Source organism: Muscardinus avellanarius (assembly GCF_963383645.1).
Source record: "Muscardinus avellanarius genome assembly, chromosome: 3".
Classification (NCBI taxonomy): Eukaryota; Metazoa; Chordata; class Mammalia; order Rodentia; family Gliridae; genus Muscardinus; species Muscardinus avellanarius.
The window spans coordinates 145,812,227-145,827,027 of NC_137788.1; the positions used below are offsets into that span (position 1 = coordinate 145,812,227).

General features: G+C 42.1%; 1 protein-coding gene across 2 annotated transcripts in view; it reads right to left on the bottom strand.

The window, feature by feature from the left end:
* Positions 1–847: 847 nt before the first annotated feature.
* Positions 848–14,801, bottom strand: part of TM6SF1 (transmembrane 6 superfamily member 1) — a gene marked incomplete at both ends in the record, with an annotated part of 30,678 nt that continues 16,724 nt past the window's right edge. Inside the window, 4 exons of one of the 2 annotated variants that reach the window (XM_080692754.1) lie at positions 848–1,039; positions 10,841–10,960; positions 11,138–11,230; positions 13,690–13,794. In XM_080692754.1, the coding sequence (XP_080548880.1) occupies positions 848–1,039; positions 10,841–10,960; positions 11,138–11,230; positions 13,690–13,794 (510 nt within the window). The remainder of the gene's footprint in view (positions 1,040–10,840; positions 10,961–11,137; positions 11,231–13,689; positions 13,795–14,801) is intronic. The other variant, XM_080692755.1, reaches the window with a different exon arrangement.

The following is a 14,801-nucleotide window of genomic DNA, read 5'->3' on the forward strand; positions in this document are numbered from 1 at the left end:
ATCAGTAAAGCAAGTATTCACTAAGGTTAATGGTCACGTTCATCCATCTTGCTTTAGCTATTTAAATTCACATCAGGAATTTTAGTAAAAGCAGTTTTTAAAACAGAAGTAAATAATATACTTTTCTTAGGAAAACATTTTTCAAGCAACATTTTAAAATATTCTGATGATCTGCCTTTTATATTGAAGTTGCTGATGAAGCATATAAATATCTTATATGCAGAAGTTATTTCTTCAACCTGTGATTGCTGCTTTGATTTTGTACATGCATAGACCATATTCACGTCTGCATGGTTCTGTTTTTATGCTCACTGATGTAGGCACTAGACTGTAATTTTTCACAAGCTGTTTAGTATGTGCAAATAATATTGAGCTAGATAGGTTTATTCAGATAATTTGGAATATTTCTTGTTTAAAGAATATTTCTCAACAACTTCAATTTTCCTTTTAAAAAAATTTACTCACACAGTAATACACAAGAGTTCACATGGACAACACAGAGCAAATATTTGTGTTTTCTTGCCTTTTTTTTTTTTTTTTTTCTTTTTTTGGGTACTGGGGATTGAACTCAGGCGCATTCTACCTCCAAGCTATGCCCCCAGCCCTTTTATTTTAAACAGGGTCTCGGTAAGTTGTTGAGGGCCTCACTAAGTAGCTGGGGCTGGCCTCAAACCTGCAATCCTCCTGTCTCTGCCTCCCAAGTACTGGGATTACAGGTGTTCACTACTGCACCTAGCTTAACAATTTGTGTTTTCTTACATATTTGTGTATGGCAAGAGAGTGATGGGACATAAAATCAGTACTAGTACAACAAAAGTCAATCTAGAGAAGAAGAATATCAGTATTTTTATTCCACTTTTTCATCTGCCTTTGTTTTTATGAAGAACTCTGGTTTGTAGATACAACGGTAAGCCAAAAGCTGAGGAAGAACTCCATATGCAATGTTTAATGCTAAAAAAATAATTTTTGCTTCTTCAGGGACTCTGTAGACATAAGCAGTTCTAGCATGAAGAGAAGCACCAATGTGAGAAAACTGAGCCTGTTAAAAAAAAAAAAAAAGTGGATGAGCACGAATTTGTGTTCAGGTGGGTGAATGATGAGTTCTGGATGGCTCATTCACACCATGTTTCTGTGCCCTCAAAAAACCAGTCTCCCTCAAAAGCAAAGTATAAACAATCCAGTCTTTAATAGGAGAGTCCTTCTTTAAATTTAGGATCATTCTTGATATAACTGTTCAAATAAAATACACTTTCTTTAGTGTTGTTTTATCATGTACTTGTGTGTGTGTTTTTTAACCCATCCAGTACCCCATAATGAACGTTCATTAGTGGCTCAATTCAACAGAAAAATCTGAATAAAATCTCCATTTTTTTTCTGATTTGCATTCTGGAGATCCTACAGAGACTCAGCTGTGGCTCACAAAATGTAATCCAATAAAAATGAAGTCCAGAGTTTTAAAAGCTAAAATATATTTAGCATAGCTGTTGAAAGAGAAGTACTGAGAACTTGAACTTCATTTAGCATTCTTTCATGTGCTCATTGTCACAAAAGCTTAAAGTCTCTTTCATTGTGGTTTTGTTGTTGATTCATGTGTTTTTTTATGCAATTTAAAAATAATAAGTTAGGGTTGTTTTGTAGGATAATGTTGTTAACAGTTTAGCTAGAGGTATGACTGCGCTTTATAAAATGGAAATATATGTGCCAGCAGTCTTTTCAAATCAAAGTGTAATTTATTTGAAGTCTGACTTAGCAGCATAATTTGAGTTTACCAAACAGGCAAGGGTCTCCCTCTGTACTTAAATACTTATTCAGAACACACATCCAGAATGTGCTAGTTGGTCTTTTTGATACTTTTCATAAGCACAGAAGAAAACTGCATTAGGAAGAGTAATGCAGGCTGCTGTAGAAGTAAAAGCTCCTGAGAGGATTTCCTCGGCAAGTCTGTGTCGGTACCAAATGCAGCCCCCCAGTCGTGCTGAAATTCAAGATACTAACGAGTAAAGGACTGGAAATCTAAATGTTATAGTAAGTCGAAAATCATTAGTTCAATAGGATCAGAGGTGAAAAGATGAAAGTAGAATCTAGAGAAGACAAATCACAAAAATGACCAACTCTTTGTATAATTTCCTTTAAATAATTTGTTATACATCTCCTTCCATTCGAAAATTGTTGATTGAGATAAGTGGTTAACAAAAGTGTTACCGCCAAGACTTAGCATGACAAGAAAAGGCAAGCTTTTATAAGCAGCATGTCTCTGTGTCATTGGCAGAGACTTTAAGGGGCTACAATTTTACAAATTACTGTTATATTCTGGATACCTCTGGTACATTTTTGCTACTTTCTGGAGATAGAAATTAAATTTCTTTGGTGTGTTGCCAAGGACCAACAAGTGGATTATCTGTGCTGTGATCCATGAGGCTCTGCCCTCAGACACCTCCCCAGGGCAAATGCCCAAACAACCCAGCAAATGTGTTTGCATTTCTGGGCTCGAGGACAAAAGACCTTGAGACTAAAGGGCACTTGGGGGCTGCCTGAGGAGCTGCTCTTGTGGACCTTTCTAGGAACTCTGCACAGGAGCTTAGCTCCTGTCACTTTTTCCCTAGGGCCTATTTTAAATAATAGTGTTTTTCTGAATATATAAACTTTTTCTTCTGGACTAAAGGCCAGTTTTGAACTCTGGTTTTCTCAGAAATGTGGGTTTGGTTGCTCTATCATCTTTATAGACTTGTATACATCACTGAATCACCAGATTTGGGGAAATGCTAACGATACTACATTGAGAGAATAAGTAACATGAACAGTTGTGCTTACTTGCGTAGGAAGTCTGCATAAAAAGTCAGTGATTCTGTCAGCCCTTGTCCTGCACTAACCAGTGCAGTTAATACCTCATTTTCATAAACAGCAAACACGTGGCAACATTAAAAATGATTCATGTCCTTAGATTAGATTGTAAGCCCACTGGGCAGGTACTGTGTCTAATGTTTTGTGTGGCACCTATCGCATTGTTAGAGCTCAATAAACGTTCAACAACAGTGGTCTTGTGACTGTCAAAATACAAAACAGATACATAAAACATTTCTCTGCTTTTATGCCTATATTAATAGGCTATTTGGGATTATTAAATAAGAAATATATTACAACATTCTTAAAAGAGTTATCTGTGAGCAAAAACCCTAAAGCCAGTTGTCTGCTGCTCCTGGTACTACTATTTTTTTTTTTTTCAGGGTCAGGGTATGGAACCCAGGGGCATTCAACCTCCGAGCTACACCCCCTGCCCTATATTTTATTCTTTATTTTGAAACCGGGTCTTACTGAGTCGCAGAGGGCCTCACTAAGTATCTGAGGCTGTCTGCAATCCGCGATCCTCCAGTCTCAGCCTCCTGAATGCTGGGATCACAAGCATGCGCCACCACGCCCGGCTTGGTACTACACATATTTCTAATAGTATTTATGGCAGCCATACCTCCAGCTGAGTGCGCACTGAACCTCAGCTTCCTCCCAAGGCATATAGTGTTAAATATCCAGACTTCTAAAGCCCCGGAGAAACCCGTCTCAACCTGCAGAGGGTTCCGTTTTCAAGCACATAGCTGATGGCGGGCTGCGGTCTCCCCAGAGTGTGCTCACAAGGCCCTCCTGTAATGGTGGCCTGCCATGTTCAGCCTGAGTGCCGTGCGGGGGTCAGGCAGCCGAGCAAGCACAGTGCTGCTGCAGGACTTGGCCCAGGATTATATGTGCAAGTTCTGGATCCCAGTAACTTCCAAAATTCAGTGATGTGTGTTTGAGCCCCTATTCATTTTTCTATTTAATTCTACATTGTTTTCTACCTTACAGAAATAATTGAGATACATTTTTAATGGAATGATTAGAATGAAGCAGTGAAGGTACACAAAAGCTAAATTTCACTAGCTCTTTTTGTATATAGAGATAACCTGGAAAATATGACTCAAAATCACATTCCTGGTTCCAGAAGAATTGAGTTTGATATATTTCACATAGAGTAGTGTCTGCAGCTAATCCAGAACCATGTTATCTTTTCTTTGGGTTTTCTTTTCTTTCTTTTTTTAAGGTGCTGGGAATTGAACCCAGATTCTACCTCTGAACTACACACACACACACCCCCAGCCCTTTTTATTGTCTATTTTGAAACAGAGTCTTGTTAAGTTGCTGAGGCTGACCTCGAACCTGTAATCCTCCTGTCTCAGCCTCCCAAGTGCCGGGATTACAAATGTGCACTACCACGCCACCACGCCCATGGTTCAGAGCACTGACTGGAACCAGTTGGCCAGAGTCAAATTTCAGTTCTGCCACAAAACAGCAAGATGGCCTTGGGTGAGGTATGTAAGTACCTTTTGGTTTCCTTTTCTATAAAAATGGATAAAGGAAGCTGGGCATAGTGGCACACATTTGTAATCCCAGTACTTGGGAGGCTGAGACAGGAGGATGGCAAGTGTGCAGCCAGCCTCAGCAACTCAGCTCTGTTTCAAAATTGGATTGGGGGTATAGCTCAGAGGTGGAATTCCCCTGGGTTCAGTCCCCACTACCACCACCCAAAACCAAAAATGGATAATGGAACTTACCTCACAGGATGTCGTGAGGGTTCAGTGAGTTGGTATTTGTTACGTGCCATGGGTGGTGCCAAATACAGATAAAGAACTCAAATACCTACTCATGATCTGGTGTTCTCTGTTGGAAACCTGGGCTCTTTGTTTTTAGATACCCGTGTTTACCTTTTGACTGTCTGTATCTCTATCAAAGGATAAAGATGTTATGCCCAAAGTCTCACTTTAAATTAGCCAGGCCTGGTAGCACATGCTTGTAATCCCAGTACTTGGGAGGCTGAGGCAGGAGGATGGCAGTTTAGCAGTCAGCCTCAGCTAATTAGTGAGGCCCTCCACAACTTAGCGACACCCTGGTTCAAAGTAAAGAATAAAAAATAAGGCTGGGGCCACACGTGGTGGCGCACGCTTGTAATCCCAGCATTCAGGAGTCTGAGACCGAAGGATCACAGTTCGAGGACAGCCTCAGCTACTTAGTGAGGCCCTCTGCAACTCAGTGAGATCCTGTGTCAAAATATAAAAAAAGGGCAGAGGGTGTAGCTCGGAGGTCAATTGCCCCTCGGATTCCATCCCCAGACCCGCAAAAATAATAATAATAATAAGGCTGGGAAGTAGAACTTATTAATAATAAGTTCGGAGGTAGAACGCCCCTGGGTTCAATCTCCAGTACTGCACACACACAAAAGTTTGATAATCACACCAGAAATAAAGGAGTAAAATGGGATCTGCATCAGTATCCCAGCTAGCCTTTAACTTCCTAAGCCTTTAACTTTTATGGTTGTTTTTTTTAAAGGTTTCCACAAGAGGGAAAAGATTCCCTTCCAGTAGTCATCTGTTTACAACCACGTTGTCCACAGAGAAGCCCCCAGAGCCCTCTCTAGAAGGCACAGTCAGAAGTGGAAGAGGCTGCCAGCAGCAAGTGGGCCAGGGTGCCCCTACAGGGGACTGGTCCGCCTCGACGGCTGTCGTGGCAGGAAGCCCACTGCCCATCATCTGCCCGTAACTTTCATCCCACTTGTTATGTGCCGTAATGAAGTTGTCTTCAGGTTAATTAAGTTGTCTACAGATTGATCTTGGTAACAAGGCATTTCACCAAATTCTTACTGGGAATCTTATGCCAATAATGGCAACCGACAGTCTACATAGCTGCTGTATGCCGGGCACTGTTTCTTAGCCTGTACGTATATTGCCCCATTTAACCCTCATAGTAACATTATGAGGAAGGTACTGTTAATATCCTACCATAGAGACAAAAACGTGCTCAGAGTAGTAAAGTAACCGGGCTCACTGAGCTAATCAGCAGCGTTGGGATCTGAATCAGTCCGCCTCCAAAGCTCCTGCTCTTCACCATATTAGCTATATTAGTACTTTTTTTTTTCATTTTTAGCGATACCATAATAGACTGTATGGTATCTAAGAGGGATTGGTTCTGGGACTCCCCCCTATAGATGCCGAAATTCATGGATACTTGAGTCTCTTCTATAAAGTGGTATAGTACTGCACATCCTCCCACATACATGTTATTTTTTTCCTATGGTGCCAGAAACTAAACATGGGAATTCTACCAATGACTTATACGCCTAGCCTTTTTTATTTTAAGGCAGGGTCTCACTAAGCTCAGGCTAGTCCCACATACTTTAAATTTTCTCTAGATTACTTATATCACCTAATATATGAATGCTATGAACATACTTGTACTGTCTTTAGAAAATAATGACAAGAGAAAGTCTACATGCTCAGTACAGGTGTAGCCCTGTGGATCTAACATTCTCAATTGGCGGTTGGTTGAATCTGCACGTAGAGGCTGACTATACTTCCGTTCATAGAAGATGCTAGTAAGTGGACTGAAGCAGCCCAAGTACTTTTCAAGTAAGGCTTGCAACTGCAGTCTTCTGTATAAAGAGGCAATTTGTTACGACAAGTCCTCATAGGAACGCTGACCTAAAATGTATCTTGGTTTTACTTTATTCTTTAATTTTTTATTGATCTTTTGATTTCTGAAGTCAACAGATTTGGCAGCCTCCTACACAGAAATCAGGAACCCAGTAACTACTTGACATGTTTCCACTGACCTGTACTAACCTAGAACTTTGCAGTTTTTGTTTGTTTGTTTTTAGTTATGTCACTGGGGATTAAACACAGGGTCATTCTACCTCTGAGGTACACCCTGAGCCCTATGTTATTTTTATTTTGAAATGGTCTCACTAAGCTGCAAAGGGCCTCACTAAGTTGTTGAAGCTGGCTGTGAACCTGTGATCCTCCAGTCCCAGCCTCCCAAGAACTGGGATTACAAGCATGTCTCACCTTGCCAAGCAAGTTTTTTGGTTTTGTTTTGTTTTGTTTGTTTGTTTGTTTTGGTGGTACTGGGAGTGGAACCCAGGGGCTTTCTACTGACCAGCTATACTCCCAGACCTATTTTATATTTTACTTGGAAACAGGGTCTCATCAAGTTGCTGAGAGCCTTACTAAGTAGCTAAGGCTGGCTTCGAACGTGTGAGATCCTCCTGTCTCAGCCTCCCAGGTGCGGGTATTACAAGCATGTGCCACCATGCCCAGCAAGTTGTTTTTTTTTTTTTTTTTTTTTTTTTTTTAATAGATGAATTGCAGAGTGTCTTGAAAGTTTACTAGATCTTTCAATAAAAGCAGCCTGGTAATGTCAGTTGGGTCATGAATATGTAAGGCTTCTAAGTTAGACATGGCAGGTTCAGCAAGCAAGGGGCACTGGTCAGAGTTGGAGAGTATACACTAGGATGACTGTTAGATACCTTCCTAAGGTGAAAGGCCATTTCACAAGCAAGTATCTGCTGAGTACAAAACATCATAAACCTGTAACCCAACATTCTCATCATCTCTGCTTTGCTTTGCTGTGGCATGATTTCCAAGTGAGGCCTGAACACTATGAGATATTAAAGCCCAGCCAAGGGCTATGGGGATGTCAGATACATAATTCTTGAATTACCCCACTCTTCACCTTGGGAGAAACATCCTTCTGACATTTGCAGGACCTGTCCTCAGGCCCTGGGTCTAAGAACTCTCCAGCAAGAGAGGAACTTCAGGCTACCTCGTCAACCTGGGCAGTGAAGGATAAAACCAGGGATTCCTACAAGGCCTGAGTCTGGCTGAAGCTGCCACTGCTATTGCCTGGAACCCTCCACTGAAGTCACAGGTGGACGCCTGCAAGCTGAGCCTCGTCATCAGGTAGAATCCTGGCTGGCTTGCTGATGCAGGTTCTGCCACCCCGCTGTCCCCAAATCATAACTTTCCTAAGCCTCCTGACTGGGCCTTTTCTACATTACGAGGTTTTTGCCTAGGTTTTCCTGCCAGATCCTCCAGGTGACCCCTGAGACTTGACCAGGTCCCACATCGGGTCCTTTGCCAGCTTCCTAGCTGCAGACTCAGACTCCTGCCTCGGGCTGGGGGCACAGGGCAGGCCAAGGCATGTAGTGTGGAGAGGAGGCCCAACCGGAAAGCAAAGCAAACAGGTAATGAGCTGCTGGACTCTGAGCAATCTAGACCTGTAAAGAAGCATCTGGCTGGGGTGAGGCGAGCGTGAGGCCCTGGGTCCTAGGTCCTTGAGGATACGGGAGAACAAGGAAGGGAGCCAGGCCAAGAAAACAAAGGCCAAGGCTTCCTCCGCCCCTCACCTGCCGCACACTCCCATACCTAAGTGTTTTTCCTGACCACCCCACCCCCGCAAGGCTCTGCCTAACAGTCCCCTTGCCCTGAGAGCCCAGCTTGCTGTCACTGCCCCCCACCCACCCACCTCCCAGAAGTGCTACAGTTACTCCAGGCTCGTACAAAGTCTCCCTTTCTGCTGCAGGATTGCAGCAGCTGCTTGTGGAGCAGGTGGGGATAACAATAAAGAGAATATGGGCTTTGGAGTCTAGCAGGATTTGATATCCCTATTCTGCCAATTAGTAACTCTGTGACCTTGGGCGGGGGGGATGTATGGGTGGTACTGGAATTGAAATCAGAGGCATTTGACCTCTGAACTACACTCCCAGACCTATTTTATTTATTTTTATTTTTACTTTTTTGTGTGCATAATACTAGGGATTGAACCTGGAGGCATTCTCCTTCCAAATTATACCCCCAGCCTGATTTTATTTTTTATTTGGAAATGGTCTTGCTAAATTTCTGAGGCTGGCCACAAACCTGTGATCCTCCTGTCTCAGCCTCCCAAATACTGGAATTATAAATGTGCATCACCACACCTGGCTCCAACTGTCCTTGAACCTGTAGTCCTCCTGTCTCAGCCTCCCAATTATTGGGATTACAGGCATATGCCACTGTGCCTGGTGACAAAGATGTTTTTAAAACATGAATTCATTTTTTTTATTTCTAGTAGGAAAAAAAACTTATTTAATTCCCTCCTGTTCAGAGGTCACTTAGTTTTACTACTTTTTATCTTGTACAAAAGTGATTTGAGAGCCATCATGGTGGTGCACGCCTGTAATCCTAGTACTTGGGAGGCTGAGACAGGAGGATAACAGGTTCGAGGACAGTCTCAGCAGTGCAGTGAGACTCTCAGCAACCTAGCAAGGCCCTGTTTTGAAACAAAAACAAACAAAGGAAAGCGACATGGTGGTACATACCTGTTCTCTCATTACTTGGAAGGCTAAACCAAAAAGATTGCAGGTCTCCACAACGTAGTGAGACCCCATTTCAAAATAGAAAAAAATAGCCGGGCGTGGTGGCGCACGCTTGTAATCCCCGCGCTTGGGAGGCAGAGACAGGAGGATCGCGCAGGTTCGAAGCCAGGCGCGTGTGCTGGCTTAGGAGACCCTGTTTCCAAATAAAAATACAAAATAGGTGTCTGGGAGTGTAGCCCGGAGGTAGAAGGGCTTCCAGAAACCCCAGTACCACCAAAAAAAAATATATATATATATAGAAAAAAATATATATGGCTGGGGATGTAGGTTCAATCCCCAGTACCAAAATAAAATGTGCTTTATTTGATAACTGCATAAATAATTTCACTCCCTGTTCAATATAGTAAGTGTTCACTAAACACCTACTAACAGAGACTTGAGAAAGTGCCACCAGAGGTGGGGGATTGAGTGACAGGCCCTGCTTTCTAGGAGCAGAATGTGTGCGTGTGTGTGTGTGTGTGTGTGTGTGTGTGTGTGTGTGTTACTGGGGATAGAACCCAGGGGCTTTCTACCTCCGAGCTACACCCCCCAGCCCTATTTTTTATTTTTTATTTTGAAAAAGGGCCTCACTAAGTTGTAGCTGAGGCTGTCCACAAACCGTGATCTTCCTGTCTCAGCATCCCAAATGCTGGGATTATAAGCATGTGCCACCATGCCCAGCAGGAGCAGAACTTTAAAAAAAAAATCAGTTTCCCTGGTTCTGTACAGAAGAATTTTGAAATCTTAAATTTAGATAAGACATCTTTAAAATAACAGCGTGCGAGTGTGCTCTCTCTCCTCTCTCTCTCTCTCTCTCTCTCTCTCTCTCTCTCTCTCTCTCTCTCTCTCTCTCTCTTCTCTTTTATGTATGTTTGTGTTTACTGGGGATAGAACTCAGGAGCCTTCTACCTCCAGGGTACACCCCTAGTCCTATTTTATCCTTTGTTTTGAAACAGGATCTTGCTAGGTTGCTGAGAGCTTCACTGAGTTGCTGAGGCTGGCTTTGAACCTGTGATCCTCCTTTATCCGCCTCCCAAGTACTGGGATTACAAGTGTGTGCCACCTACCACACCTGGCTCAATATTTTTTCTGTAGCCAGATGTTCAGAAATTAGGAAACAGTCCTACAAAAACAAGTGTCACTTCCTGGATATGTGACTTTGGGCAAGTAATTTAGTGTCACTTGATCTCAGTTTCCTCATTTGGTGTTGTTTTTTTTTTTTTTTTTTTTTTTTTTTTTGGCAGGTCTGGGGATGGAACCCAGGGGCATTCGACCTCCAGGCTACACCCCCTGCCCTATTTTTTATTCTTTATTCACTGAGTTGCAGAGGGCCTCACTAAGTAGCTGAGGCTGTCCGCGAACCGTGATCCTCCGGTCTCAGCCCCCTGAATGCTGGGATTTCAAGCATGCGCCACCACAGCCAGTATCAGTTTCCTCATTTGTAAAACGATGAATATCTGCCAGATATTCATTGTGAAGTTCAAATAAAATATATATACAGAAATGTTTTCTCAAGAATTATAAAACAAAAGATGACAATGTGTTCCACAACTTGTTCCTCTACTAAAATACTGAGCAGAAATACTTTTCATATATTTAACAATGACTGCCGTGTCACCAATAAACTTCGCAAAAGAGAATATTGTTTGGTACCTGAGCTAGACCGCCGGCATGTATCAGTGTTATGTCGGGCATCCAAGAACATCCAGGAACCACTAAGCCATAAAGTGCAATCACAAAGTAGGGGACAGAGTAGAACATGTATGCCAGCATCTATTTTGAACAGAGAAATGACATCAGCAAATCAGTTTGGCCTGATAAAAAGTAGAAAAACATGACATTTTCAAAGATAAAATGTCAGCTCCTATTTTCTACATAGGACCATATTTTTCCATTTTTTGAAAAATGAGAACATTTTTAAAATCTTAGGCTTTATAAAAACAACTTGACCTGAATTTTAGGATAAGCAGCAGGATCCTTTAGGTAGGGCTCTTGAAACTGTGCATACAATCGGCAGAGCTCAGCTGGACAATCCAAAGCAATCTAAGAACAAAAACGGATTCATTATAAAAAGACACTTCTGGTTCTTAGGTTTGCTGATAACAGGCTAAATGTGCCAGGTTTGGCCACAAGCAGCTTTGCTATTTAACAAAATTGTGCATTGTAGAGGCTCATCCGTTAAAGGGAAAGAAAGGGAATATTTTCAAGATTTATCTAGGGAGATTAGCAGATGTTTAATAGTGGAGCAGATAATGCTCTATACTTGGGTACCTGTCAAATACCCGTTAAGTGTCTAGGTTTGGCTAGCCAAAGCACAGCTTGCTTTACCAGTTTCACTTTCCCTGGGGAAAACTAGCCAACTATCTCTATAGGAAGAAAGACATACTTCTATGCCAAATTCATCTTTCTATGCTTTGCAAGATTAAAAAAAATAGCATCCTCCTCTCTCCAGAGCCTCACAGAGCATATGGCTTTTGGGGACAGTAAGGAAAATTATTTGAAAGCAGGGTCCTGTTGTCTGAAGCCACCTCCTGTGTCCATCCACTTTGAGTGACAACAGAACAGATTTAGTCCCAGCAGAGTAGGCTCTGGGCCTCAGAATAGACGAGCATCTCTCTAGCACCATGCTGAGTCCCCGAGTTACCTTCTCCTCAGGCACCACTCCTCCTGTCCCTGACCATAAATGAAATGCTTTCCCACTTAAAGAACATGCAAAATGCAGGCTAATAGCAGAGCTAGTAAAAATGAGCCCCAACCCAAGTCCATCGCAAAGCCCCCCTCACCCAACCACATATGTACACCCACACGGCTTTTTAATGTGCAAAAGGAAGTAGGTGTGGCTATGGGAGAATTCAGTTGAGTCTTGTCCCGTTACTGTTTTAATATTGAGAATTGCGCCAAACTAACCAAAGGACAGTTTCAGTAATATGAGCAGAACCTGTGGCCTTGCCTTTTCTCTCCTCTATATCCCTCCCCCTCATAGCCAACTCCTCCAGGAACATTCTGACAATCTGTAGACAGAGATGGCTCTTAAAATAGCTTCTCATCCCAAACCCTGAAGAGGTCATGCAGGCTCCTAATAGCCCAAGGACCCCAAAACAGTAGATTACCTACATCTGTTTACACTTGCCCCAACTGTGTGCAGCAATAGCAGGTTTAAAATAGTAATTGCCATTGAAGCTGACTATAATTAATCCTGAGCTTCTCAAGTTTATTTCTGCTAAGAATATAAAACTGGGGCACAGTGAAGGATCACTGATAAAATAATAAGCGCAACTGTTCGTTGAGTGTGTACTATGTAGAAGGCCCTCTAACAAAAGTTTGTAAATTATCTTACTTTAAAAAAAAAAGTAAATTATCTTACTTCAAAACAGGAAAAATTAGGGGACAAAATATTTTTCCAAGGCCACACAACTAGTAAATAGCCAGGATTCTAACTTCAAAGCTATGTCTTTTCCTAACTTTCCACACTGTGAAAACGATGAAAGGAAAATAGAAAAAAAAAAATTAAATGCCCACGTGCCCTTCATGTTTATCATGTCACATCAGCACGAGCTCCAAACCTGAGCTTAGTTTACTCTGACCGGGAAGGAAGTCATGTGAGCGGGCTCCTCAGCGTCACTGCCCCTATCTCTAAGAACACATGATGCTCTGTGCCACAACTGACTTGTGTCTTAGGATATCACCCTTAGCAAAGTCACATTTAGACTGGAAACATCAGCCAGGCGTGGTGGCGCATGCTTTTAATCCCAGCATTCAGGAGGCTGAGACAGGAGGATCACGGTTCATGTCCAGCTCAGATACTTAGTGAGGCCCTCCACAACTTAGTGAGACCCTGTTTCAAAGTAAAGAATAAAAAATAGGGCAGGGGGTGTAGCTTAGAGGTCGAATGTCCCTGGGTTCCATCCCCAGACCCGCAAAAAAGAAAAATTAAAATTAAAAAATTAACTGGAAAACATCAAAGGAACCAAAAGAATAAAATGCTAATGGCTAATTTTTAAGGTGTCCTAGAGTAAGGGAAGGAAGCTACTTCTGGACAGAACTTGATCTAAGGACCTGCAGAGGTGTTCCTGGAAACTACCCAGGAAGAGAGAGCTGAGGGTGGAGGGCAGCAGGAAGCAGGCCCACCGCTCCACGATCCAGGAGGACAAACTATTTGTTTGCTGAAACTGATTTTAAAAAAAACATATTTCCACGCCGGGCGTGGTGGCGCACGCTTGTAATCCCAGCATTCGGGAGGCTGAGACCTGGAGGATCGCGGTTCGCGGACAGCCTCAGCTACTTAGTGAGGCCCTCTGCAACTCAGTGAGACCCGGTTTCAAAATAAAGAATAAAAAAATAGGGCAGGGGGTGTAGCCCGGAGGTCAAATGCCCCTGGGTTCCACCCCCAGACCCGCAAAAAAAAAAAAAAAAAAAAAACAAAAACATATTTCCAGATTTTTTTCTATTTGGAAGCATAAATAGCATAATTTTGTTATGTCATTTTAATCTGTTGTGCTTACCAAGCCTCTGAACAGGCAAAATCCAGTTGCCAGGAGGAGACAGAGGATCAACATTAAATCAAATGGTCTTCTCAGCAGGGCCTTTGCTTGGACTTCTTGAACAACCTAAAATAGAGTTTATAACTAAAGAGAAACCCAAAGTGCCAAAGAAGAATCTGGAATCTACTGAAACATTAAACGCCATGATGATGGGTGATAAGAGAATCTTGAAGCTTCACCATTCGTGTCATAGGACACAGACTTTAGGAAAATGATTTCTCACCCCTCTCCTGTGAAATGAAGAGTGATCTTGAAGGGCCCTTTCTAGCTCTGAGAACATATTTTTTGTTGAAATAACATTTTCATGATTATGAAGGTAAGATAACACTCATTTGAAAAATAAAAAATTCTAAAAAGCCTGCCATACTTTTCCTGTCTGTTTACATATGTACATATATATGTATGTATATATTACATATATACACATATACATCTATATAGCTTGTGTTTTTCACAAAATTAAATTTTGCATTCTTCACTTAGCAACTGTATTATTAGCACTTTCCCACATTGTTAAGAATTCCAAAATTCGCCCAGCATGGTGGCGCAAGCTTGTAATCCCAGTCCTTGGGAAGGTCACAGGTTTGCTGCCAGCCCAAGCAACTTCGTGAGGCCCTCTGCAACTCAGTGAGACTCGGTTTCAAAATAAAGAATAAAAAATAGGGCAGGGGGTGTAGCTCAGAGGTCAAATGCCCCTGGGTTTCATCCCCAGACCCACACACACAAAAAAAAGAAGAAAGAATAAAATATAGGGCTGGAGGTGTCTCTGAGGCAGAATGTCCCTGGGTTCCATCCCCAGTACCACAAAAAAAATTCCAAAATTTAATACTGTATGGAAACATACTGTAGCTATTCTCTCACTGTGGGAACCTTAGGTATTTTACACTGTTGCCCTCAATGTGATGATGAACAATTTCTTTGACAGCTTCTCTAATTTTTTTTTTTTTTTAGGATAGGGCCTTAAATGTGGAACAACTAGGTATAAGAGTTAAATTTGTTAAGGTTGTTAGGATTGCTAGGTTACTTTGGAGATTCTGAACTTAGGTTACTATCAGCACTTCGTGACAGTACCC